General features: G+C 45.2%; 3 protein-coding genes across 10 annotated transcripts in view; 2 read left to right on the top strand and 1 right to left on the bottom strand.

Moving 5' to 3' along the window:
* The window catches only part of ALS2CL (ALS2 C-terminal like), a 76,343-nt gene extending 72,006 nt beyond the window's left edge, over positions 1–4,337 (top strand). For both annotated transcript variants that reach the window (XM_060280995.2, XM_060280996.2), the window contains exons 24-26: positions 84–233; positions 1,431–1,527; positions 2,341–4,337. In XM_060280995.2, the coding sequence (XP_060136978.2) occupies positions 84–233; positions 1,431–1,527; positions 2,341–2,409 (316 nt within the window). In that variant the 3' untranslated portion in view covers positions 2,410–4,337. The remainder of the gene's footprint in view (positions 1–83; positions 234–1,430; positions 1,528–2,340) is intronic.
* A 793-nt stretch (positions 4,338–5,130) lies between these two features.
* JMJD4 (jumonji domain containing 4) lies at positions 5,131–15,211 on the bottom strand. 4 transcript variants are annotated; one of them, XM_035128822.3, is made up of 7 exons: positions 15,144–15,211; positions 12,168–12,810; positions 11,246–11,457; positions 9,529–9,654; positions 8,508–8,775; positions 7,936–8,082; positions 5,131–7,403 (listed from the first exon to the last, which is right to left on the bottom strand). In XM_035128822.3, the coding sequence occupies exons 2-7, from the start codon at positions 12,204–12,206 to the stop codon at positions 7,092–7,094; spliced, it is 1,104 nt and encodes a 367-aa protein (XP_034984713.3). In that variant the 5' UTR covers positions 12,207–12,810; positions 15,144–15,211; the 3' UTR covers positions 5,131–7,091. The 4 variants fall into 4 exon arrangements, with proteins under 4 accessions (XP_034984713.3, XP_088510445.1, XP_034984711.3 ...); XM_088654319.1 differs by having other exon boundaries at positions 8,508–8,739; XM_035128820.3 differs by having other exon boundaries at positions 11,246–11,411.
* A 109-nt stretch (positions 15,212–15,320) lies between these two features.
* The window catches only part of SNAP47 (synaptosome associated protein 47), a 29,124-nt gene continuing 18,111 nt past the window's right edge, over positions 15,321–26,333 (top strand). Inside the window, exon 1 of one of the 4 annotated variants that reach the window (XM_035128812.3) lies at positions 15,321–15,643. Coding sequence is in view for 1 of the 4 variants with exons in the window: in XM_035128811.3 (XP_034984702.3) it covers positions 22,941–22,992 (52 nt within the window). In the remaining 3 variants the exon portion in view is untranslated. Of the gene's footprint in view, positions 15,680–22,831; positions 22,993–26,333 lie in introns of those variants that run through there. The other 3 variants (XM_088654318.1, XM_035128813.3, XM_035128811.3) reach the window with 3 other exon arrangements.

Raw genomic sequence — 26,333 nt, 5'->3', positions numbered from 1 at the left:
CTCCCCAAGGATTTCAATGTGCTTTCTACTTCGAGTGTTTTAGGGCTTACGTTGATACTCACCAGATCTTCCCCTTTCCGCAGCACTACTGTTGACCCGCGGGAGAAACTGGACATCCTCCAAAAGACATATGAGGAGATTGAGAAGACAGTGAACCGGGTGCTGGAGAAGGAATATAGCCTGCCAATGGACGACCTCCTCCCTCTGCTGATGTATGTTGTGACGCGAGCAAGGTAAGGAAAACAGCTCTCCTTCTTGCTCGTCCTTTCCAATGTGGTTGGATCAGGTCCTCAGGAGGGTCCGTTTCCGTGTCTGCAGACCGGAGTGTAAATAGCTCCGGAACTGTTCCGTTTTCAAATTAGTTGCTGGTTTGTTTTGGAGCTTAGCAGTGTAAATTTCTTCTGGTTCTTTTTTTCCAGTTGGGGAGCTAGGGATGGGGGTGTTATAAGAAAAAAGAACTGCTCCTTTTCCCTTATGGGGTACCCAAGAGCCCGTATAGAGTCCTTATGTAGGTTCTCTATTGGTGATTGACAGGTAGGTGGCCCCATCCATTTATCAAAGTGGCCCACAAGTAGGGCTGTTGCTCAGGATTTGGCCTGCTGACTGGTGTCTGTACACTCACAGAAACAAACACCCCTACCAAGAAGCCCTTCAACGCAGCTGTTTTCTCTGGCATAAGTGTTATACCTGAATTCATGGTGCCTATACGCAACCAAGAGAGGCTGTCAATGCAAACTATACAGTATATACCTGCTGGAATTTTTGCTTCTGTGCAACTATTAAAGACGCAGGATTCCTCTTGCTTTTGGCCACCCTAACCAAATAGCAACTTGTCCAGAAGTTCAATCCTGGCCTAAACCAAGATAATGGGTTTTAACTCCACCGCAGGTATTAATTAGGTTACCAGTGCTGGGATGTTTTATCCTTGGCACATTTAACCTAATTAACAATCTTTTTTTGTTTTGTTTTTTGGGGGTGAGGAGGTTTCCTTTGACCTCACTAATTAATACAGTGGTACCTCTACTTACGAATAACTCTACTTACGAATGTTTCTACTTACGAATGGAGCTCCGTCCGCCATCTTGGATGCGGTTTAGATAGGATTTTTCCTACTTACGAATTTTTAGATAGGGTTGCTTCGACTTACGAATTTTTCCTCCCAATGCATTCCTATGGGATTCGACTTACAATTTTTTTCGACTTACGAATGTGCGTTCGGAACGCATTAAATTCGTAAGTAGAGGTACCACTGTACTTTTTGCTTGCATCTATACAACTGTGCAATATGTACAAATGAGGATGATGCCTTTATACGGTACACCTGACGAAATGGACTCTGGCCCATGAAAGCTTTAAGATGTCTTTAAGATGGCATAAGACTTCGTGGTTCTAACAGAATAATCTCGCCTTCCCCCCCCCCCCCCAACCAGTATTCAACATTTAGGAGCAGAAATCCACCTGATCAGAGATCTGATGGACCCAACAAATGAAGGAGGCATGTACGACTTCCTTCTGACAGCGCTGGAGGTAAGGACAAAAATAAGAGTAGACTGTAAAGGTAAAGGGACCCCTGACCATTAGGTCCAGTCGTGACCGACTCTGGGGTTGCGCACTCATCTCACATTATTGGCCAAGGGAGCCGGCGTATAGCTTCCAGGTCATGTGGCCAGCATGACAAAGCCACTTCTGGCGAACCAGAGCAGCACACGGAAACACCGTTTACCTTCCCGCTGTAGCGGTTCCTATTTATCTACTTGCATTTTGACATGCTTTTGAACTGCTAGATTGGCAGGAGCTGGGACCAAGCAACGGGAGCTCACCTCGTCACAGGGATTCGAACTGCTGACCTTCTGATCAGCAAGCCCTAGGCATGGTGGTTTAACCCACAGCGCCACCTGGGTCTCCAAGAGTAGACTGTGACAGTAGATAAACAGTCGAATCAGGTAGATGGAAAATCGATAACATTATTTCCTAAACTGGCCACCCAGGGGCTTCCACTAGCGAAACATGAATGCAATGGCCCACTCTTATAATTGCTAGAATCATAGAATAGTTGGAAAGCACCACAAAGGTCATCTAGCCCAACTCCATTTTTTTTGTCCAATGTGGGGCTCGAACCCACAACCCTCAAATTAAGTCTCATGTTCTGCCGACTGAGCTATCCCAGAGAGCAGGCAGGCGTTCAGAGTATACCACAGCACCAAGAGAGGTTTCATAGCACCGAGATAGTCTCTGCCATGGGTGCCACAAAAGATTTCTGGTATATCTATGAAGATCTTAATCTTACCAATGAGTGCCAGTCTCCAACACAAGGTTTCTCCTCTTTCTTCCCATCTCCAGTCGTGCTATAAGTTCATCCAGAAGGAAATAAGACTCCGCCCAAGTTGGCAGGTACTACACAATTCCTGAGAGTTGCACAGCAGCATTCATTGTCCTAACAAAGGACGCTGGAAAGAGAAGGAACTTGAAATTGTCGCTGCTGGGTTTTTCCATTTTTTGGTATGTCTTTCCTATGGGAAGGATGTTTGGTTTTTAAGACACAATTTCTTTGAAATTGACATTTGAAAAAAAGAATGGTTCTTTGACATTGGTGAGAAGGCTGCAGACAGAAGGAAGAACTTGATTCCAGGTGCAAAACTCCCGTTCCTTGTGAATCAGCCTCATGCAAAATGCATCAAAAGGACTCATCATTTTGGAGGCAAGAGGTTAATCCTGGTCCTGCTGGGGCCAGAAACAAAGCTATTTTGAAGGTCACCAAAACCAGGAATTTGCCAGAACCAATCTTGTTTGGGCCAGTGCAATTTTTTTAACCAAGCGCTTTAACCTTTTATGTCAAAATACCATTTATTATTTCCTTATTTATGATTCATGGAGCATCTTGCAAGAGAGTCTTGTGTACTGCTAAAACATCCTGGTATGTTAATTAATGTTAGTTAATGCACTGCTTGTGGTGCAATCACTTTATTTGGGCTTTTTAAAATTTTGGCACCCACGCTGATATGGAAATATTTGAAGGAAGGTCAAAGTCTTACTTGTTTCAGCAATGGCCTGCTGGCAATCCAAACGCTGTGGTGAGCAGTCAGTGATCTCTGGATCACCATTAGCACAATAATGGCAATTGAAGCTCACTCAACCAGGAGTTCAGATAACCAATGCGACCCAGCTGGTCGGTCCAGCTCCTACCATACCACTTGGATTGTGATGATGCCCTTGAATTTGCAAAGGCTCTCCTCTCTGCCTTTCTCCCATCAAAAGCAAACAGCATATCTCCAATACCAGGACAGAAAATGTTCCACCACACATTCCATTTATTCAAAGCTGCCAACTTACCTTTTACCCTATTACCCCTTTTCCAACGTAAAGGGAAGATCATTTCATGGATTGATTTCCGCACCCAGTTATCCGCTGGAAAATGCAGCTCAAAGTGTAGAGTTTTGGAAGTTACAACAACCGAGAGCTGTAGTTACACCCATAAGCAGTGCCTGTATTTTTCATGCAAGGGAGAGTGAACATGGACCAGCCAATTTTTCCATTGACATCACTGCCTCTTTTATTTGGGTTTTTGTGCTGATACACGAATAGAACAGGACTTCCGGAATCTACACCTGGACTGGCAAATCTATGGCCCTCAATGTTGTTGGAGGGATCTGGAGGGCCGCAGGTTCATCAGCCCAGACCTCCACGGAGACAGGTTAAACTCTTGACCGAGACTACAAGGTGTTGGTAGTCATGGTCCTGGATTTTGGAGGTTTTTCTAAGCATTGGTTGTCTGGGTCTTTCAAACTGTTCCATTGTGTTTGAACAGACTGAAAATCTCATAGTTGCCCTTGCTTTGATGAACGAACCCTGCATCCTTGCCTCAGAGCTTTTTTTCTGCAAAAGGGTTGGAGTTGCAAACCTTTTCTAAGGTAACTGACAAGTTTAATATAAAAATGCAGAGCCCCATTTTCTTAGGTCAAATTTAGCAAAATATGAGTTCTGGCAAAAGCCTGGTTTATTCTTCAATCTGTCTTCTGGGTGTAAACTAGGTCACTATTGGCTCATTTTTGACTACTGAAGGCATAAAATAGTCGTTGCTTTGAAATTAATTGGAAGTGAAAACACTGTTTTTATCTGAATGGTGTAAGAGCTAAAATGTATGTTTTTAACTAAACAACTTTTTAATGCTTTAATATGCTGCATAAAACTACATTACTGCCTCATTGTATTACACTGGATAAAATATTTAATACGCTAACTTCATTATAAATGACTTTGTATGGGAATTTTTTTATTGCGTTGTTTTGGAGAAATGTAGCTATTTATATGAAATGAATAAATGAAGTTGCCTTAATTGAGTCAGTCCACTGTTCTCTGAATTCTAATATTGTCTTTGTTTAAATGCATTATTTGGGGCCTTAAAATGTTTTGAAACAAAATTTACTGGATTAAGGTGGGAACAGAATTATGGGTAAAAACATGTGAAAGGGAGATGGGACTGGAAATTTGTCCATCCCCAATTTGGACTAGCTGTGGCTGTGATGTTTTAAAGTACAGCTTCAAAACTGAACCTGCCCCCACCCTCACCCCCAGAGAATGTGTGATCTATATTGCATATCTGAGTACGTCATATAATTTCACAGGGTAACATCCATGTGTGTAGGAAGGAATTCCCTGGAGGTGCTCTGTAAAGTGTATAGAACTTTTTATTTCCCCCATCTGAGCCTCAGCAACGCAGCCCTGAATCAGCAATTTGCCTGCCAAAGCATCAAAGATCACTTCTCTTGGTTGCTCCACAATTGTGGCAAATGGAGCATTTTGTAACACGCATACAGCAGTGTGGCCTTTTACTCTCATTGTCCCTGATCATTGGGGCAGGCTAGCTGAGCACTGCAGTCAAACACCACTAGCAGAGTCAGAGTGACACTAGCCGTTCTCCAGAAAAACTTTGCATCTCTGGGCAAACTAGAGTGAATTAAAAATGTGTGTTCCCTTTGGAAGCCTAGGATGGCACAGCACAGAAACCTCCCCCCCTCCCTTCAAGCGGACAGAGCTGATGGTGATTCAACTAAACCTCATTTACAGCTATCCTCTTTGTCCTGAAATATTTTCAGCATCAAACTGGCCATCCGAAAGAAAGACAGAAACCACTGACACTTAAATATTTTTAATGTGCAGTTTCAGAAAGGTCTCGGGGCAACTTGGCAGAACAGTCGAGGGTTGAGTAAACTTCAGCTCAGTGCTTAAACGTTCCCTACAAAGGGTTCAAGTGAAAGTCTAACAAACAGGCTAGATAGCAAACGGGAACAAACTCAGCCAGTCCCCATTCAGAAGAAAGCCCCTGCAATTTTAGTTCTGCCACCGCTGCCAGCAGCAAGAGAAGTGCGTCTTGTACAAACCATTTCCAGCCCTTACTCACATACTGTACAGTGCTATGACTAATTGTGCTCAGTAACAAGAAATGCTGGCGCTGGCATGTTAAAACCACTGGTCCCAATGGTGACATGCTCCATTCCAAAAGACAGTAGCCACCCAAGGTAAAAATGCAAGCTGGCCCCCCATTTTACCCCTTATCCACTCAAGGGGATCACTGCCAAGATGTGCACCTGCTTAGCTGCGTGCCACGTGATACCTTTTCAGAGAGGTACACATTTCCCACAAGGCAAATGAGAGGAGACACAAGAGGGCCCTTTTGGCTTGCTGAGTCTGCCAAGCGTCTTCCTCTGCTCTCCCCTAGTGGCTTTTGTTTTTTTTTTGGGGGGGGGGGGAAGAGAGAGAAAGAGAAGGCTCCAGTTCCAGCCACTGCGTTCCTTTAGGATATTCTGCATAGGCACAGAAACAAGACTGTAATCCTGTACAGTCAACTGGATTATGGGTAGGCTGCCATGCAATGAGCCCTGAAGGGTGATTTCTAAAAATATATTTTTTGGCCTCAACGTCTCTGAGGATGGTCGTGTTACAACTGTTCAGGCAGTGAAAAAGGCACCACCATTTCGGAATTGAAAAAGAAGCAAGACCATTCAACTACAGCTCTGAGACCACCTTATTTGGGAAATAACCAAAAAGGTAGCTTGAGAGAAGAGAGTGCTTGCAGCCCACAGTTGCCCCAGCTTATCATACTGGAGGGCACACAGAGTTCAGCTGCCATGCTTGGGCTGTTTAGGCCCAGAGTCCCTGAAAGTGTAGTGCCAATCCTGAGGTGAGTATTCCTGATTTCTCTCACACACATACAGCAGAGAGTGATGGAAGCAGGGGCTATGAACAGGTGAGTATTGCACACCAATTAATGAGGTGGTACACACACCTTTTATTCCCATACTTACCTACCTCAAGGAGTTAAGCCATTTCAACATGTGAGCTGAAATCATCTACTTTTCTTTCCCTCCCACCCCCATATTTATTTCACTCAAAACACACGTCTCTGGGAAGTGCTCAGGGGCAGGGAGGTGAGTTGGTGGGAGGGAAAGGGGACAGTTATTGATCATGTAAATAGGATCAAATGCTTCCACTAACACTGTGGGTAAACATGAAGACTCACCTGTACAGTCTAGTGTGAAATGCTTTTCACGTGTATTTTGGTGTGACAAAAGCTCCCGAAACCCAACAGTGCAATCCTACGCGTGTTTACTCAAAAGTTAAGCTCCACTGTATTCAGTAAGTCATACTCCCAGGTGAGAATGCAGAGCAGAGGATGAGGAGTCTGTGGCCCTCGAGATGCTGCTGGACTCCCAAGTCCCATCAGCTGCAGTCAGCAAGGTAAACAAGAATGACCGGTTGTAGTACAACATCACCTGGAGGGACGCAGGTGCTCCATCTCTGCCATATAGGGTTGCAGCCCAAAGGGCTTAAAAATACTGGTACAAATAAGTGGCCATATTAGTCACTGAGGAAACAGAACATCTCACCGAGGGATGCTCTCCTTTTCCAACTACTGCCAGTTTCCTAGATGCTTAGATTCCCTAGCATTCTGCCTCTGGTTCTGTATTCTTTACTCGGTCACTAAAATCCATTGTGCTTACGACTTCTAAATGGGGCGATCGACATAACCTATCAGCATGCACCCAGCTTGCAAAAGAAGCATTTCTGCAAGTGGTCAAAATCAAAATGGGGAGCTAGAGGAGGGCTGTATCTATCGCTGCTTTCAGGCGGTGCAGCAGCGCCTGAGGAGGAGGGGAAAGGGTCTCTGGGTTCAGTTTCTTGAATTCCTCATTGGCATTCAAAGAGGTCAAGACCTTTGCAGTCCTTTTCAAGTCAAAGACTGCATGCAGCATTCCCAGGCCGGAGATGGCAGCTCTGTACGAATGCTTGGAGGCATCTTCTTCAGAATGGTGGTTTTCAAGGACATAAATCCGGTTTTCTGCAATGATTTTGAGGAAGTTGTAGAATTCCTTGTAGTCGATTCCTGTGTAAGACTTCATCAACACCTGCAAAGGTGAGAGAACAAGTCAAAGGTCACAGTCGTGACAATCAATTTTCGACATGACCCAGGGAGCTAAGTATAGGAATGCTTAATTCTTGAGTTACCTGGGAGCCTGAATTCTTTCCCATTACAAAGCACGAGAATGGCCCTGAGAGTGAGGACACAGGTTGTGCTAGATTACACTTCTCAAAGTTGACAACAGAAAATAACACACACTCTTTTGGCCCTTTCCAGACACCGTATAGAAAAGTTGCTCCTATTTGATGTGAACTGGCTTCACAAGAGCCTCCCATGTAAATACACATTCCCTTTCCATTTCTCCTGCTCAGTCCTCAGTTGTGATCGCTATAGCTAGCCAGCTGATATGCAGGGGAATTAAGACTGATGAGCTGGATCCAAATCTTGAAAACAATACTGAGCTGCTACTACAGTTCATCCACGAACAGCCTTTTAATTCCTGTGTTTCACCATTTCAGACACTAGATTGCTAATGGGCATCTATGACTATGTCAAACATTCTCAGACGGCTACTCTACCTGGCATTGCAGGTGCCAATCTTCCATGCTGTCTCTCCATTCTCTGATCTCCCGCTGGACAGCAGCTAGTTCATCTTGGAGGAAGCTCCACATGATGGCTACATTGCATCCGTTCACCCAGTTGTGGTTGATGGAGATTGTATCTTCCTGGAAAAAACAAGGACAGTCCAAATGGCTACCCCACATGTTTAAGCAAGGGGTTGAAGGGAGTCACAGTTTTTTGCGTGCTGGCCTATTCAGCTGAATTCCCATAGTGAACATAAGACATCGTGCAGCATACAAACTCGGCTTATCCAGTCGCCACTAGAGGCCTGCTTCAAAGCCTCAGCCTGCCTAGCCCATAGGGTGGCAGTGCTTGTCAGCTCCCTCCTCTATCTGTGTTGCCATTCTAGAGCTCATCAGGGCAGGGGACACAGACAAACTAGCATTGGATCTGCCTATCATTGGCTGTGGCTCCATCTACTGTTCTGCTTCTGGCATTAAGCCCTATCAGTCTCCAATGAGCAAAAGCATTTCCCAAATCCACTTAATGGCGCATTACCCCAAGGCTGTGGCTGTCTGAAACATCTTACCAGATTGAAAACCTGATGGTGCCATCCGCTCGGGATGAAGACAATCTCTCCAGCTTCCTGTATGATTTCAACAGGAGGGCTGCTTTGGGCATAGCGAGGGTAAAGGTTGCTCTTCTTCAGGTCGGGTGCAGTGATGTCAAATGGCAAGTGACCATGGCGATCGCGGAGGAACTCCTCCTGCCCCGGGGGGAAGACTAGCCATTTCTTTTTCCCGCAAATGTTGGCCGACCAGCTGTAGGAGCGGAAGACATCTGCGTGAAATGGAGTCCTACAGGGAGGGGGGGAAACCAGGAGGTTAGGAGAAGGCAGCTGAATAGAAGTCAATTCGTCAGGGAGTGGGCCCCCCTCTCCTACCATCTCAGGAGCCCCAAAACATTAGCATCACAGTCATTCAGAAAATTACTTTTGTACCCTGAAGACATGAGGCATACACACCCAAACCTAGACCTGTTTTTCAGCACAGACATTAATCAGGATTTCACAGAAAGCTATTTGTGCATCAATGCCTATTTCTCCACTCTCCAAGTACTCTGATAAACCCAGTGATTTACAAGGGTCTCTCATCTGAAAGTATGTAAGTGCATACCCTGCACCTGAGACAGTAATGTGTGCATACCTAATAACTTTCTGCAAACCTCTTACTGCACACTGAAACTGGCTTGTGTTGCGGGAAGTCTAGAACTTCACCAATATCTTGACAACTAAAGAGATGCGAAGTCTCAAAGCAAAGAAGCATCTTCATATGTAGGGACTATACAATGCATAATATCTAAAGGGCTGAACACTATCCAGCCCTGCAATCTGGGAGGGGTAGGGATCCCATTGCTTGATGTGAAAAAGGTGCACAGTGTTTAAAGCTCTGAGCAGGTGTGCTGTCTTCATCTTCCTCGAAAAGACACCTCACAGGCTGCTCTCATGAAGAGTTACTAGGAAGTCCCACTGAATCAAGCTGCATGATTCATACTTCTAATACGACTAACTTTTCCAAAGAGAACCTATGAAAGTATCCAAACGGCTGTACCATGAGCCTTTAGGTCCCATGTAGACAAAGCGATAGTCGTCCACTGATATGGCATCCCAGTATTCATTCAGCCAGTCAGATGAGAAATAGATGGGAGTGGTGTAAACATCTTGCTCCGAGAAAGCCCTTAAAATATTGAAAATGGGATCTCAGAAAGAAAAATCCACTCAAGACGCAATCAAAAGTTGCATAACAGCATGGTAAAGGTTAGATCGTGGGCTGGCAATAGGTACTTTATTATTTCACTTCTGCACCAGCCACCTTTCCAAAGTCTTGGGGATATAACAAGTATTACACACTTAGAAGTCTACTCAATGCTTTGAGAGTGCAATGACTACTCCCTCCAATGATTTTTACTGGTTTTCATGTAAATACAAAAACATCATATTTGATCTCAAAAGGAAGAAGCCACCCAAAGTAACATCTGAATCAGTCCATGAACTCTAAGCCTATGCCCGAAACACTGGATATGGAAGGGGTATCACTGTAATCCAACTGTCTTTCCAACCTTCCCTTTCCACCAGTGGTACAGGGCTTTGGGTTGGGACACACAAGACTTATGTAGGGAGGTAGTGTTTAGGCTCTGCATATGCAAAGGTTCAAGCCCTGGCACCGCCAAGACAAGAAGTACAGTACCTCTGAACATGCAAACGTCCTCAATTTCTGAACTTGCAAGTTATCTTTTGAATGCCCTATAACCATAAAAAAATAGCCAATATACACAAAGTCATATTAAGGATCAGGGTAGATTCTATTTTAAATAGATTAAAAAACAGTTCCTATCCAAGAGCTATAACCATCTTAAATGCTGTAACTAAATAATATGATCCCGGGGAGTTGTGATGGGTGTGTGTGTATGTGTGGCTGTAATTGTGTTTTTATTTTGTTTTTTTATGGGATGGCATTCAATTTTGTTGTACAGTACTATATACAATGACAATAAAATATTCTATTCTATTCTATTCATCAGGAGGGAAGCAAGGGGCCAAGAATACAAAAAGGCATTTAAGAAGTTGCCTTGGGACCCCATTTGTTTGGAACACTATGGCCCTGCCTGCATTAGGTGTTTCCTCACACCAGTGTTGCTTTCAAGCACCTATTAAGTTCTTTTAAACGGAGACCTGGCGTGGGCAGTATATAACTAATTAAGCTGAAAGTTGCTTAAAGATTGATCCATTTTCCTGCTTCAACTTGCTGGGCAACCAAACGTGGGAAGAGCATAAATTCAATTGACTGTATTAGTGCAATGGCTGAGCGTGGGTGATGCCTACAGTGCATTTGTGTTCTCCTCAGCAGGTTCCCCTGCCTTCTCTTCTGTTTGGTTCCAGTGCAACTATGCAAACATACAATGATAATTAATATAAGGAAGAGGGTCAGAGAAGGAAATTTCTCTCATGCAGACCAACTTTGGCATAATCAAAATGTGTGCAAACACAGGAAAAATAAAGAAAAAATGTGCATTCCCATTGGAAAGAGCAGACAGTGCCAAGTACATGCACCATAAGAAAGGTAAGCCAAACAGCGCTATACATCACTGGGGTGTCCTACCATGCAGTCACAGCCGTAGATTCTTAGGATGCAGTTTTGAAACAGGCGGCTACTATCTAAGGATGCTCCCAAAAGCTGAATCATCTGGTAAGGGAACATCAGAGGTACAATTCAGCAGCATGCCTGGGATTCGTAAGAGCATGCCAAGGAGTTCAAAGGTTTTGCTTACCTGTGCAGGTGCCAGTCCTTGAGGTAAAGGCACCCCCGGGGCGACCGGTAGCTTTTTTTAATGTGTTCTCTCCAATAACTTATGTATTCCTTGAGTTTAAGATGTTCCTTTGGGTTAGAATTGTATTCCTTGACATCACAGTTGGCAACGGGTACTACAGCTTCCCCTGCAATATAAACCCTTTGAGCCCATATGGGAAAATAACTGATGCCCTGTTGGGGTTACCAATAAAAAAGAAAGTGTAAGGGCCTCGATCCTGCCAGTCTGAACATTCCACCTATGTGGCACGGTTAGGTGCTATGCAGAGCAACAATGGAAACACAGGGAACTTCCTCCAATTGCTGCAATACCTGAATCATAGATACATTAACCAGCAGAATGCCCACATCAAATGTTGTCCCATCTTACAGGAATATGGTAAGGATTCCAACAGAATTATGTCTTTACAGTGCTTTGAGCACACAAAAGCGCTTTTTAATGCTAAGGGTTGCATCCAATGGGACCCAGGAATTTCTCTGGAGAGTTGAGAAACGCACTGGAACAGAATGGGACAAGGCATGGCAGGCTGCAATCGGGATGCCTCATCTAAAAACACTGCTTTCGGTGGTGTTTGTATTTGCATACAACCCTATTTTTGATACAGCTCTACCCATGTGGGGTGCAGCTGCAATTAAATGTGTCAATTAAGCCATCTCTTACAATATACTTTTCTTTCTACTCCATACTCAGGCATGAATATAAACATACCACATTAACAGTGAAGAAAGCATAAGGGCAGAATCAAACATTACTAGAAGCACACTAAAGGGGCTAGGACAAGGTCACTAGCAATCACAGGTTTTTTTTGCCAGTCAGAAGGCAGGCGGAAAACTCTAAGAGGAGCAAAATCACAGCTAGCAATTGTAGTTTAAAAGTGGCTTACCAAAAGTCCGCAGAAGATACTCAAAGTTAGGCTTCCCATCAGGAGTCACCCACTTCCTCCTGCTGCCCCAGCCCTCGGTGAACTTGGCAGAGAAAACACAGGGGTCATTGGGGATCAAGTAATCCTTGAAAAAGTCTGCATAAGTGAATATTTCTGGCTTCTCGATGTAGTCAACATGTTCGTGGGATTGGCAGCTTGCGCCCCGAGTTGGGCCGCTATAATCGCGGAAAAACTTGGTGGAGTAAGCAAAAGTGTCCCTGTCCATTCAGGCGATAGAAAGCGTCTGACACCTAACTTGTCAGGTGACAGACAGAATTAAATTGTAAAATAAATAGCTGGGCTAGAAGACCAGTAAATTAAAAAAAAGGAAGTGGCACTGAAGACTCAGGAAAGATGGATGGTGTAGAATAAGCAAGTCCAGTTCCAAATCTTGCTGGAAAATCTTCCCATTTGGCTTTTATCATATATGGCTCCTTATGTTCTTGGTTCTTTAGGAGAAGGATGCCTGAAAGGCTGTACTGAGCAGCAGTAACTAACAGAGCAGTTTCACTTCAACCTTGGAACATCTGCACAGGCACAACTTCCAAACTCCTCTTTGGCATTTTATGGAGAGCAGCAATCAAGGGCAACTTCCTTCTGAATTCTATAAGCAAACAATAATATATTAATTTTAAAAAGCCTCGCAAATTCCTGATTCTTTGAAGTGGCTCCCTCCTTCACATAACACCCCACGAAAGTCATTAATATTTTATTCTTATTAATATAAATGAGATTAGGCCAAATAGCGCAAAGTCAGACACCCATACAACTCATTGCGGCAGAAAAGTCAAAAGAATTTATGGCTCTGCACTAATTAAAACACAGGTAGAGAACACAGTGCTGCTCATGAAAGAAACATACAGGGATATATGGCACCTGTTTGCTTCCCCCCATGGGACAAGTAGCAGGGTTTTATTTTTATTCGGGGTGGGAGAGAACAGAACTTCCCTCTCTGAGTATTATGGTCCTGATCTGCTCCCCACTCCAGCTGTTTTTACCCATCACAGGAACCACAACAGTTCTTATGGTTGAAAACTGATGTCTGGTTTGTCCCTGAGTCTAGCCAAGAAACTCACTCATCCCCTTGGCAATTGTCTATATCTCACACTTTGCTAACTGTGGCCTGAAACTATCAATCACAGGAGACGATGCTTTATAAACTCTCATGCAGCATACACTTGTTTTGAAAAGAAGAGCAAATAAGGGAGGGATAAATGAGATTGCAAATGGGCTGCTCTGTCCCCAGTGTGCAAATCCTCTGGCTCTTCTAACAACCTTACATTTTCATTTTCTTCCAATTCTAGCAACTGCAGCACAGCAGTTAAGCTGATGAGTTAGGAGCTGGAAGTCTTGGATTTAAATCTCAGCAAAGCCACAACACCATGTGGCCTTCAGCAATCTCTCTTGCAGGCCAACAGTAATAGTGGCCTACAGTTACTGCTAAAATAATCAGTGAAATGCACCAGAAACCTGACCCTAGCCCGATTCTCAGAGGTTTGCTTCTTACGAAACATACACAGAACTGGGCCATTAGACAAAAAGCACTATCCTATATTATGTATAACACTGTACCAAAATGCACAATTACTTGGGATTAACCCGCACTGAGCACAGCATGACTTACCTCTAAGTAAACCTGATTTGGCTGAAAAGCACTGCAACTATTTTACAACACACACCTCCCAGTCTACCCTCACACTTTCCTTGTTTATAACCTCTCTCCAAAGGCAAAACCTCATGAAGTTTAGACAAAATATCTCAACAGGTCTGCACAATAGGATAGTGATGGAGAATATTTTTTTTTCAACCAGAGGGCCACAGTTTGTCCTGGGCAACTTTCTGGGGGCCACATGCCAGCTGTGGGAGGGGCCAGATGCACAAGTGGGTGGAGCACTGAATGTAAACATTACCTTTGCACAGTAGGCTAGTTTCTACACACAATTCTCTATCCTCCATCTGGAAGCGCCATCATGGTTCGAGTGTACGGTATTTTGCAGCCAGGTGAAACCACGCAAAAGTGTGTGTTGTTGCCTGTGGAGAGTCCCAAGGGCCTGGAGGCATGGATTTGGCCCCTGGCTCCACTCTTGACACAACAGGTTTCCTTCGCATGCCAATTCATAAATGCAAGGGAGGCAAATGATGACCTAAGACACCAGGGGCCTGTTTCACCTAACCAACCTGAAAACCTGCCTCCCCTGCCAGGGCTATGTAACACCATCTGCCTTATAATGTTTCCTATATGCTGATGCAGGCTTATTATGCCTTTTTTGTGCTTATTTAGAGGGCAGAGATATTATTTTGCAAACCACCTTGAAATGATCAGTATTGCGAAAGGCAGGAGATATAAATAACTGCCGCAAAAAAAAAAACGTAAGTAGGTCCCGCTGAGTTCAATGGGGCCACCTTTTAAGACACACACAACCCCCCCCCCCATTTGTAAAGTTTAGCACCCACAAAAACCAACACAGAATATCACCCATTGGCGGCCCCACCCCTCCCTCCCTCCCTCCCTCCCTCCCTCCCTGAAATCCCAATTCCTGCCCTCAAAGCCGTCCCCAGATACCCTCAAAGGGTCCCCTCAGGACCTCCGCCTCCCTTCCTCACCCCCTCCCCCAATTCTAGGCATGCCACCCCCAGAATTTCTCAAGGCCTGTCATAGGTAGGAAGCAGCCTCCACCCTCGTTGTCACCCCCCCTTAATTCACCCACCTCAAAAAACCCCACGGGGGGGGGCTCTGCTGCCACCATTAACACAGCTCCCCCCCCCGTTTTCAAACCGAGCCCCTCCCCCTTCCCCCAATACCTTCTCAACCCCTCATTCGCGCAATTCCCCCTCGCCTCCCATTGCGCGCAGCCGGAAACAGAGAGGACACGTCCCCCCCTCCATTATTCCCCCACCCCGCCCGCCTTCTCTTCCCCCCTTATCCCCATTACTGACCCCCATGATCGAGGCTCCCGCTGCTGCTGCTGCTGCTTCCCTCAGAGGGAGCGCCCAAAGCGAAGCGCATGCGCCGTAGCCGCTCCAGCGCGCACGCGCACCTCCGCGCGCTCCCTTATTCACTCACCGCACAGCGCACATCAAAAAAATAATAATAATACAGTACGGGGAGTGGGCGGGGCTTGCCATACGCAGCCCAGAAAAGAGGAGGAAGAAGCGGCGACGGCAGCGGCGGTTTTCGCGCGTGCGCCCTCGAGCCGGCGCGAGGAGGAAGCGTTTGTCGCTTTTTTTTGTTTGTTTCAAATACTTCGGCGCGTGCCCTCCGCTTCCGCGCAGGCGCGCCGACGAACTTTCGGGGAAGCCGTCGCGGGCACGCTATAGCCCCGCCCTCTGGCTCGGCCTGCAAGCCCCGCCTTCTCCTCGTATTCCTCCTTCGCCTCAGGTTCTTCTTCACAGCCGCCGGGGGTTTTGGAGGCGAGAAGGTGGGCTGAGGGTAGAAGGTAAACGCCTCCGCGAGGCCTCGCCCGGGTTCTGAGGTGATTTCGGGGCGCCTCTCCCCCTACCCCCGCCTGCGGAGGTGCTGCCGGGCCCTTGGACGCCGGAGTGCTTCTGCATGCAGGGCAGGTGTCCTCGCCGCGGCCTTCCCCGCACTTGCCGCTGAGGTTGCCTCCCTCCGTCCCTCTCGCAGGCCTTCCCGGGGACCGGTGGGCGGAGGAGGTGTGGGGAAGGGAAAACGCCCCTCCGTTGCCTGAAGTGGGTAAGCCCCCGCCGACCCCTGGCTGTGGGGAGGCCCGCAGCAAGGCCCCCTAGAAGTCCCCCTCACACGGGTCAGGGAAGCTTGGCCCCCTCGTATATTTATTTATTCAACACTGGCAAAGTCGTGTGTGGGAATCTTCATCATATTCTGTATATTACAGAATTGCTGAGTTTATTCTGTGAACCGCCCTGAGATCTACGAGTGAAGGGCGGTACGCAAACGTATTAATAATAATCAGTGCCGGATTTACATATAAGCTAAACAAGCTACAGTATAACTTAGGGCCCCACTCTCTTGGGGGCCCCCCAAAAATTCCACTATTAATATACTTAATTGTATTTCAGTTCAACAATTACTTTGATAAAATACATATTTTGTTATGTGAATGGCTTTAAAGACCCATTAGGTCCACAAATTAACATATAGCATATATTCAACACAAAAAACAGCGACAATTTGTTGTCGGCCTTACCTTCAGTAGCTTAGGGCCTCATCAAACCTAAATCCGGCCCTGATAATAGTAATAGTAATAATTATAATTATAGATCCATAGAATAACAAGATGTGCCCTTCCACCCCTGAGAGACCATGTACACCACCCAGTGATCCTTGGAAGATAAAGGAGGTATATAAGCGTAAGAAACTGTATATACAAAAGAGCAGATGCAGTATTAATCGTTGAGAAGTAAGGTCAGCGTTGGCACTATCTACTGTGTTTCTCCGAAAATAAGACACCGTCTTATATTTATTTTTCCTTTAAAAAAAACAACACACTATGGCTTATTTCCAGGGGATGTATTATTTCCCCCCTCTTTCTCCTGCCGTGGCCAGCATTGCTGCTGCGCCTATTACTATGTCTTATTTTCGGGGTATGGCTTATATTCCTTGAATGCTTAAAAATCCCGCTACGGCTTATTTTATGGCTATGTCTTATTTTCGGAGAAACAGGGTAAGTGGGTAAAAACATAGCGTATCCCTAAGGATGTAAATAAGTTTAATAAGGAGGTAAATAAGTTTAATGATAATGACACACAGAATGGAGAACTGGACCAGAATTAACAAGGTGATTTTCAAAGAATCATAGCGTTGGAAGGGACACTCTGCCCCCAATCCAATTTGAAACCACACTGTGCCCTGCTTAGCTTTGCGTGGGGGTTACCGGTACATTGTCTAAAGCCAAAATTGCATATAGTCTAAACACAATGGGCTTGATGGTGAGTGGATTTGCCCAAGTCCTTTTTCCTGTAACCCTGCAACCTTTTTAGTTTTTTGGATGGGCACAAGTTAAATGAGTGGAAGTTGTGGGCTTGCTGTATTATTTTTTTAATTAATAAAATTAAAACATACACTTGTTAGGGTGATAGAGGTGCCACTCATTGTTAATGCTAGTTAATGTACATTTCGTGTTTTGTTTTTGTTTTGTATTTGTTTCAAGAGTCCCATTGTTTTGTATTAGGGAAAGTAATTCCATGTGGAAAATGTGCTATCCATTCACACACATTTATGTGTCTTTGGGGACAGGTGATCTTGAGTACGATTGATACCCATCTTTTCTCTTCATTGCCAATTTAGCACATACTTATTTGCCCAGGCATTTCCACTATACAACAGCATATTTATTAATAATTGTTTTCATATGGTGTTTTAGTGATGTGTTTTATCCACTGCGGCTTAGCGGTATTTTCATGTGATCTTTTTATGCTGTCACTCAGCCTGGGATTGGTAATGAAGGTTTGTTAGAAATGTGCGCCTGCTCGCTCAGCTTGCCAATCCCCTGCTATTCCCCCTCATGTTAACTCCCTTGAACTTCCTCTTCCCACCCCATGCAACCGCTCAGCTTACTTTTCTTGGCCTTTTGGGTTTCTCTTCATGCAAATCTAGGTTTGTGATTCAGCACCACAAATCATCCAATGGGGCTGTATGGTGACAGTCTTACATTTTTATGTATATTGTGTGGATTGTGATGATTAAATGTTTACTTCCCTGGAGGGGAATGTTTATTTCCCTGTTTTCTTCCCCATTTCTTGAGGGTGAAGCATTACTGCTTTATAGCAGCTTTTGCCAACTGGTTACCCTCCAGATGTTTTCACTGCAACTCCCATAAGCCCCAGCCAAAACAGCTGATGGAAGTTATAGTCTAAAACATCTGGGCGGCTCTCACTTCTCATCTCTCTTTGGAGATCCCTCGTAGCCGAGTAAGATTGTCTTCCATAAACACAGTTTTAACAATGAGTCCGTAAGTGACTGGAGGCCAATTCTGGATCCACACGTCCTTCCACAGTGGGGACGTTGGTGGGAGTTGATCATGGTGTGGATTTCCCAAGCGTGCCTTCCTCTTAGCACATTTCTCCGTTGCGTTCTGAGTTCAAGTGTCTTCAAAGTCCATGACACGTTTGGTAAAGGCTGTTTTCCAACTGGAACGCTTGCAGGCTAGTGTTTCCCAGTTGTCAGTGTTTATACTACTTTCTTTTTTTTTTTGCCTTGAGACAGTCTTTAAACCTCTTTTGTTGACCACCAGCATTACGCTTTCCATTTTAAAGTTCAGAATAGAGTAGTTGCTTTGGAAGAAGATAATCAGGCATCCGCACAACATGACCAATCCAACGAAGTTGATGTTGAAGAATCATTGCTTCAACACTGGTGATCTTTGCTTCATCCAGTACACTGATATTAGTTCGCCTGTCTTTCCAAGTGATCTGGAGGGCACCAGGTTGGTGAAGGCTGCTTAACAGTAAACAACGGAGTATGGGTAACACTTTATCTGGTAAACATTGTCTAGTGCAGGGGTCCCCAAACTTACCTGGCTTTGGGCCGGATGCCTGCCGCGCCGATTGCGTGGTGGGCCGGAGGGTGGGGGAGTGCGCGGCTGTGCGCGCCCATGCGCACACGCAAACACTATTTCTGGCACACTCCCAACCTGGAAAGTGCCCGAAATAGCTTGTGCACATGTGCAGAAGCCTCCTCCGACCCGGAAGTACACCGGAAATGACACTTGCGCGTGTGCGCAAACTATTTCCGTTGCTTTTCTGGGTCGGAAGTCGGCAGCCGCGCTGCACTGCACCGTGCTGGTAAGAGCGGGCGGAGGGGGTCCCCAGGAGCTGCATAAAAGAGCCTTGGGGGCTGTATGTGGCCCCCGGGCCGTAGTCTGGGGACCCCTGGTCTAGTGCTTTGAATCTAATAATAACATTATTATTTATTAGGGAAAAAAGTGAATCACATTTATTGTGTGTTTGTATCAAACTTCTAAGGTAGGTCAGCACTGCTAATGTGCTGAAGCAGAAATAAAATTGAACCCTGAGGAACCCTGCATTGAAGGGTATCATTGTACTTTAATATTCTGCTGGATGCTGCCCAGAGTGGCTGGGGAAACCCACCCAGATGGGCAGGGTATAAATAATAAATAATAAATTATTTTTATTTTTATTATTAGGCTCAATGGGGCCAAAGAGCACTCCCCAAGTATCACTCTCTGAAAACAACCATCCAAGTAGGACTGGAACCACTGCAAAACGGTGCCACTGACCCCTACTTGGACAGTCACTTCAGAAGAATACCATGATCAATGGTATAAAAAACCACTAAGGGTCAATGAGAATTAACACAGACACATTTCCCCTGTCTCTCCTCCAACATAGATAATCATGCAGGGCAAGCAATGCAGTTTCTGTGGCAAAACAGCCTAACCCCTGATTGAAATGGATCTAGAATATCTGTTTCCTCTAAGAGTACCTGGATCTGTTCCGTGACCTGACAAATAAATAAATAAATAAATAAATAAAATAATACCCAGGGATATGTGGCAGGGGCTTTTCAGTAATTGTTCAAGTGTTAGATCTATTGGAAAGATATGGCAGCCTGACTACTATGGACCTGAATGATTTTGAACTATCAATTCAGGCTAACACGACGAACAGTTCTCTGTCATCTCAAATTTATTGCAACATGATTTTTGTAGACACACAAAATGATGAGACACAAAATGATGCAGATGTAGAAACACATGTTACAACAAATGTCTAAACCTTCAGTTGGCCTCTTGTTTTCCCACAGCAGGCCTAGCAGGGCTGCTTCTCTGACATTCTTTTATTCTAAATTGAAAGGCACTGATTCTTAGGAAACCAGGAGTTGGGTAGGTAAGAATTAAGACCAAGCTATACATTATACTGCCTACCTAGCATTTCAAAAGCACGTCAGAGTGCAAGTACTGTGTTTCCCCTTTTTAAATTCGTAGTCAAAAAGTAAGCCAGGGCAGCAATTTTAAGCATTTGCGAAATATAAGACATACCCCGAAAATAAGACATGCCTGCCAACCCTGCCGAGGAGGCCTGCCACCCCACAGCCCAGAAACGTGAGTTTCCTGGAGCTTCTGGAATTTCTCCTCCAGGGCTTGCCACTCCGCCCGGCACTTTTGCAGGAGCTGTGCCATGGCGCCAGGGCCGAGCGCGCACTCCTCCCGCTGCTGCTGCTGTCCGGGAGAGCGACGAAGCCGAGCAAGATCCGCACCCCCCCCCCGCCTCCCAACCTGCCGGCCCGGCCAGAGGGCCGCATCGGGCCCTCCCCGCCGCCGCCAGCTGACGATCCGAGGAAGCCCCGCTGCCGCCGCCAGTCCCCAAGCTCCTCTTCGGCTCGGGGGACTGGCGGGGAAGGCAGGCTGCCAGGCGGCAAGCAGCGCCCGCTGAGCTTCGGCTCCAGGGCTGTTGTCGCCTGCCTGCCTTTCCTGAGGAAGCCCCGCCGCTGCCGCCAGTCCCCCGAGCTGTGCTGTGGCTCAGGGGACTGCCGTGTGCCTGACATCACCGAGGCCAGAATCCGCTCACTGCTGCCTCTGGTTTCAGTCCCCGTGCGCCTTCTCCCAGGGAGCCTTGGTGCGGCGCTTCACAGGCGGCCCCCGCGGGAAGCCTGCAGCTACAGGGGGACCCGACCTGGCGGCGGAGGCGGCCCTCCCGGGCCATTTGCACGCGCCGCAGATAGGAGCGCATTGATTCATGCCGGTTGCGCGCACACGCCCTGCCTGCTCTCCCCGCAGCTCAGAACTGGCGGCTGCTGCCGGAACGTTGTGGGCCGCATGGCCCGAGGCAGAGCAGCGGCGGGAGCCCCGCTGGCCCTACCAGGGTGATGGGCGACAGCGGGAGCCCTGCTGGCCCCTTCCGCGCTGCCGGAGCGTCATGGGCTGCATGGCCCGCCACCGGAATTTTGTGGGCAGGGAAGCAGGAAGCAGGCAGGCTCGGCGGGGCCAGTAGTGGGCTCAATGCTGGCCTGCGCCGGCCTGCGCCAGGGGCTCCGGCTCTATCCGCTGCCGGCGCACGGCGCCTCGTCATGGCCGGGATCTGGGTCATGGTTGTGTGAGTGCCCTCCCCTCCCATAGCGGCGCCCGGGACGAAGCTGTCTCTGAGCATGCACAGAGAGTCACCCCCTTCCCACCCACACCCCCGCTAGTCCAGTGCCGGGGAAAAGGTGTCTTGGAAAGCCGGGGTGGGTTTATAGCTCGGGATGGGGGTGGTCTCTGAGCACGCAGAAAGTGCCTCCCTCGCCGCTGCTTTTGCACTTTTTTCCTTGTCTCTTTTTAAAAGAAGTTGCTCCCCAGGGTAAAAGAAGTTGCTCCCCATAATAAAAACCTAATAAAAAATTAAGACACCCCCTGAAAATAAGACACCTTGTGTTTTTTGGAGGAAAAAAAGTTATAAGATGGTGTCTTAAAAAAGGGGAAACACGGTAGATAAATAGGTACCACTCTGGCGGGAAGGTAAACGGCGTTTCCGTGTGCTGCTCTGGTTCGCTAGAAGCTGCTTAGTCATGCTGGCCACATAACCTGGAAGCTGTGCGCCGGCTCCCTCAGCCAGTAAAGTGAGATGAGCGCCGCAACCCCAGAGTTGTCCACGACTGGACCTACAGTCAGGGGTCCCTTTACCTTTATACATTATACAGGCAATCCACGATTTGCGCAGGGGTTGTATTCTGGCCCATGGTAGTGGAGTGCGGAGCCCACTAACCCTTTTCCTGCCACTTCCCGGTTTGCAGCGAAGCTTGTACGCTTTGAACACGTGCAAAATGGGTCCTTGCCTATATGCCGATGCATATACAGTGGTACCTCTGGTTAAGAACTTAATTCGTTCCGGAGGTCCGTTCTTAACCTGAAACTGTTCTTAACTTGAGGTACCACTTTAGCTAATGGGGACTGCTGCGCTACCGTCACACAATTTCTGTTCTCCTCCTGAAGCAAAGTTCTTAACCCGAGGTACTATTTCTGGGTTAGCAAAGTCTGTAACTTGAAGCGTCTGTAACCTGAGGTACCACTGTACAGTCCCAGTTCCCATTGGAAGCAGCATTCCTGGAACTAAATGGGTTGTTGGGCTGCTGTTACATGTCTTTGTGTATAATATATAAGGCAGGCTTCAGTTTAGTAAAACAAACTTGTAACTCATTAATGCTGAGACACTGATGATAAGAGATTCTATGGCTACTTCCTTTGTGAGCACCTCTTGCAGTTAATTGGGTGAAAACATTAAAAATAGATATTCATGTCTGGCATTCTTTAAAAACCCTGTTCCGCTCAGAGATGTTTTCATGGAACCTCCAGAGAATCCCTGTTAGCAGTGTCTCAGTTTGAATGCAATACAATTTTTGCTTTTTTGGTGTACCTTTCCTGTTTAAGCCATCTGCTTAGGGTAGACCCAGTGTCCTCCTCTGAGACACAGAGTAATGGTATTTAGGGTTTCTCATCTGGCATGGCTCACCTGACACCTTTAAGATCACTTTGCATGAGTGATCAGCTGTAGTGTGGTCTGCATGTGATACCTGGGATAGCAGTGTACTAGGTTCTGCAATATGAAAACATGACTAAACATGACTAGTCAGATGGTAACTGGCTCACAGGTGAACAGTGACTCATGAGAGCCAAGAGTATATAATACCCAGTATTCTCCAGAGACTGTTAATTTCCTTGTGTTATTGGAAGGCTAGCAAGTATCTGCTTCTAAGAGATTGGGTAATTTTTGTTCGACTCTGAAATCAAAAGAAAACTCAGTGACGTGAACATTTCAGAGATGACAGTCTTAAAGTGGTTGTCTGATGGTCCTGAATCAATATCCAGAGAAGGTAACATTGGGAACAACATAGTTACATATGTATGCAAATCATATCTTTCAAAATAATTTGTGAATGTGCTTGTAAACTATAACAGCATGAAACACTGTTTATAGAAGGCAAAATGGCTATGATTGTTGGGCTTGAGGCTCATGTATATTGTTTTTTGAGCACTTGATTTCTCTAATGACATTTGTAAACCAAATATGAAATGACTATTGAAAAAGACTGCATTTGCTGGAACTTCTGTTGGCAATTACGTGTGATGGACCATTCATTCATTTTTGTATTCATTCTGGAAAGAATAATACATACGTGAACTGTCTCCAGGAGTGACATTATTTGAACATGTTCTTTGTGTTAAGAATTATAGTTTTGTTTCATGGAAACTAGATTTCTCTTCCAGAATTTTGTGCTATGTTTTTTGTAATAATTACAGGCAGTTATTATACCTTTTAATTTACTTAAGTATTATTTTCTGCTTGGGGTTGTCAGGATAGTTTTGTGACTAGGGCATCAGGGTTTTGTTAATTGATTATGTTAAGGTGCTTCCAGTTAAAATAGTTCATTGAACCCCCTGAAAACCTTGCCTCTAGAACTGGCATGATGTTCAAATAATGGGTGATCAAATATCATTGAACATGCCGTGAAGCTGATGATGCTTGAAGAAATAGCTTGCTATCTATTCAGCAAAATAGTGACTTTTGCATTGCTTTGAATAGTTTATGTTCCATTTACTTCTTTTTAAATTAAAGCATCCTAAAATAGGCTTTCCTCTGCTCTCCCATACCTCTCCAAGGAATGTCTGTTCTGAAATGTTGCCTGTTCTGAGATGTGCATACATCATCAAAATGCTTTTCCTTCTTCTGAACAACACTTATTCATTTGCAAAGACCAACAACCCTGTAGGTTACAAAGTACTTAAAGGCTACAGAGAGTGGACCTGCCTCTAATGGAGGTTAACAATGGCAATAGCCTTTCTTATCAAATAATAGCAACAACATTTAAGATATTTTTTATATTACGTACAATATAAAAATGCCCTTGACCATACTGTCCCACTCATTAGTCCCAGCCCAAAATATTAATTGATATACAAAGTAGAAAAAGAGACTATTTTACACTCAGTTGTGTGCAAGTCCACAGTTTGTTGTTTTGTTTTGTTTTTTAATTGTGATACACCAAGGGGATACAGTTTAACATTGTAAGCCATAGTTGGATCAGTGGCATCGAACTGCAATAAAAGAATACAACAGGAAGATTTTCTTTTTCATATTTGCAACTCAGATGATAGCTTGCACTGTGCAAACTTGTGTAGATTAAATTAATGGGCACCATATGAAACAAATGCCATTTTAGATCTTCATTGATTACAACATGTAAATTGCAGTGACATGTAGCCTTTCATAATGATCAATCAAAAGCTTATAATAAACTATTATTCATGACATAGTTATTCAGTGTCTGGCAACCAGCAAAGCCTTGAAATTGTTTATTAGCCTAGGCAATGGCTAGCAAATTGCAAATATGATAACATAATTGCATGAAGAGCCCGAGTTATTAGCCTTGACTTACTGTGAATCTTCATGTGGGAGGAAGAATACAGTGTTGGAAAAGCACTTTCCATAATGGACAGAGAATTTTTATCCCTATGTCTCATAATACTAGAACTTGGAATCTTCTATTGAAATTGGCAGGCGATTCAGGACAGATGAAAGAAAATACTTCTTTATGTAACATAGCAAATAGTCAATTTATAGAACTTGCTTCCATAAGAAGAGGAGATGGCCACTGGCTTAAATTTAGATGGTGATTCAACAAATTCACAAAGAAGAGATTGATCAGTGTCTGTTAGCCACTCTGGCTAAAAGGAACCTTCACATGTGAGGCATGATACTGTTGAACACAAAATATGGGGCAGGAGGAGAGGGTTGTTGCCTTCATGGCATGTTTTGTAGGTTTTAGCCTCCCAAAGGCATTTGGCTGGCCAGTGTTGGCAACAGAATGCTAAGCTACACAGGCCTTGATCTGACCTATTTCATTTCAGTTAAAATATTTTTCAACTACCCTTGTATGTTACTTAAGTTATAAAGCAACGGCTGCCAGCTTTTCTAGACCTAAGGCCCACCATTTAGCATTCATTTGTGACATGTTTCGCTTTTAATTTATCTCCAGTGTTATTACTCCATTCTACTCAAGGTCAGGATAGTGCTTCATACATCTGATGAAGCAGACTAGTCTGCGAAAGCCTATCCCATAATTAAACTATTAGTCTTTATGGTGCCACAACATTTGTATTTATGCAACAAACTAACTCAGCTAACCCTCTGAAACTTGTGTACATAGTACTAGCCTACATAGTGCTTAATAATGAGTGCTGGCACCAGAACAAGGCAAGTAAAAGCAAGAGAAGCAAACACACAATAAAATATTGATTTATTAGATTTGTATATTGCTTCATACTAAAAGTCACTAAGTGATTTACAATACAGTGCATATAATACAATAAAACATTGAACAATTCACAATATCAGTATTACTCAAAACATACCCTAAAGCCAGGATTGTTGTTGTTGTTGTTTAGTCGTTTAGTCGTGTCCGACTCTTCGTGACCCCATGGACCATAGCACGCCAGGCACTCCTGTCTTGCACTGCCTCCCGTAGTTTGGTCAAACTCATGTTCGTAGCTTCGAGAACACTGTCCAACCATCTTGTCCTCTGTCGTCCCCTTCTCCTAGTGCCCTCAATCTTTCCCAACATCAGGGTCTTTTCCAAGGATTCTTCTCTTCTCATGAGGTGGCCAAAGTATTGGAGCCTCAGCTTCACGATCTGTCCTTCCAGGGAGCACTCAGGGCTGATTTCCTTAAGAATGGATAGGTTTGATCTTCTTGCAGTCCATGGGACTCTCAAGAGTCTCCTCCAGCACCATAATTCAAAAGCATCAATTCTTCGGCGATCAGCCTTCTTTATGGTCCAGCTCTCACTTCCATACATCACTACTGGGAAAACCATAGCTTTAACTATACGGACCTTTGTCGGCAAGGTGATGTCTCTGCTTTTTAAGATGCTGTCTAGGTTTGTCATTGCTTTTCTCCCAAGAAGCAGGCGTCTTTTAATTTCGTGACTGCTGTCACCATCTGCAGTGATCAAGGAGCCCAAGAAAGTAAAATCTTTCACTGCCTCCATTTCTTCCCCTTCTATTTGCCAGGAGGTGATGGGACCGGTGGCCATGATCTTGGTTTTTTTGATGTTGAGCTTCAAACCATATTTTGCACTCTCCTCTTTCACCCTCATTAAAAGGTTCTTTAATTCCTCCTCGCTTTCTGCCATCAAGGTTGTGTCATCTGCATATC

The sequence above is a fragment of the Zootoca vivipara genome, chromosome 11, assembly GCF_965207765.1.
Source record: "Zootoca vivipara chromosome 11, rZooViv2.hap1.1, whole genome shotgun sequence".
Taxonomy (NCBI): domain Eukaryota; kingdom Metazoa; phylum Chordata; class Lepidosauria; order Squamata; family Lacertidae; genus Zootoca; species Zootoca vivipara.
The sequence above is the reverse complement of the archived record's forward strand: the minus strand, read 5'-3'. Positions and strand labels throughout refer to the sequence as shown.

Bases quoted from the DNA above. Each gene is read 5' to 3' on its own strand.
- JMJD4 (XM_035128820.3), bottom strand. From the start codon at position 12,432: ATGGACAGGGACACTTTTGCTTACTCCACCAAGTTTTTCCGCGATTAT. The intron at 11,412-12,167 runs GTAAGCCACTTT...TTTATATTGCAG, and splicing joins GTATCTTCTGCGGACTTTTG to GGGAAGCTGTAGTACCCGTT. The intron at 8,083-8,507 runs GTAAGATGTTTC...TGTTTTTTCCAG, and splicing joins ACCATCAGGTTTTCAATCTG to GAAGATACAATCTCCATCAA.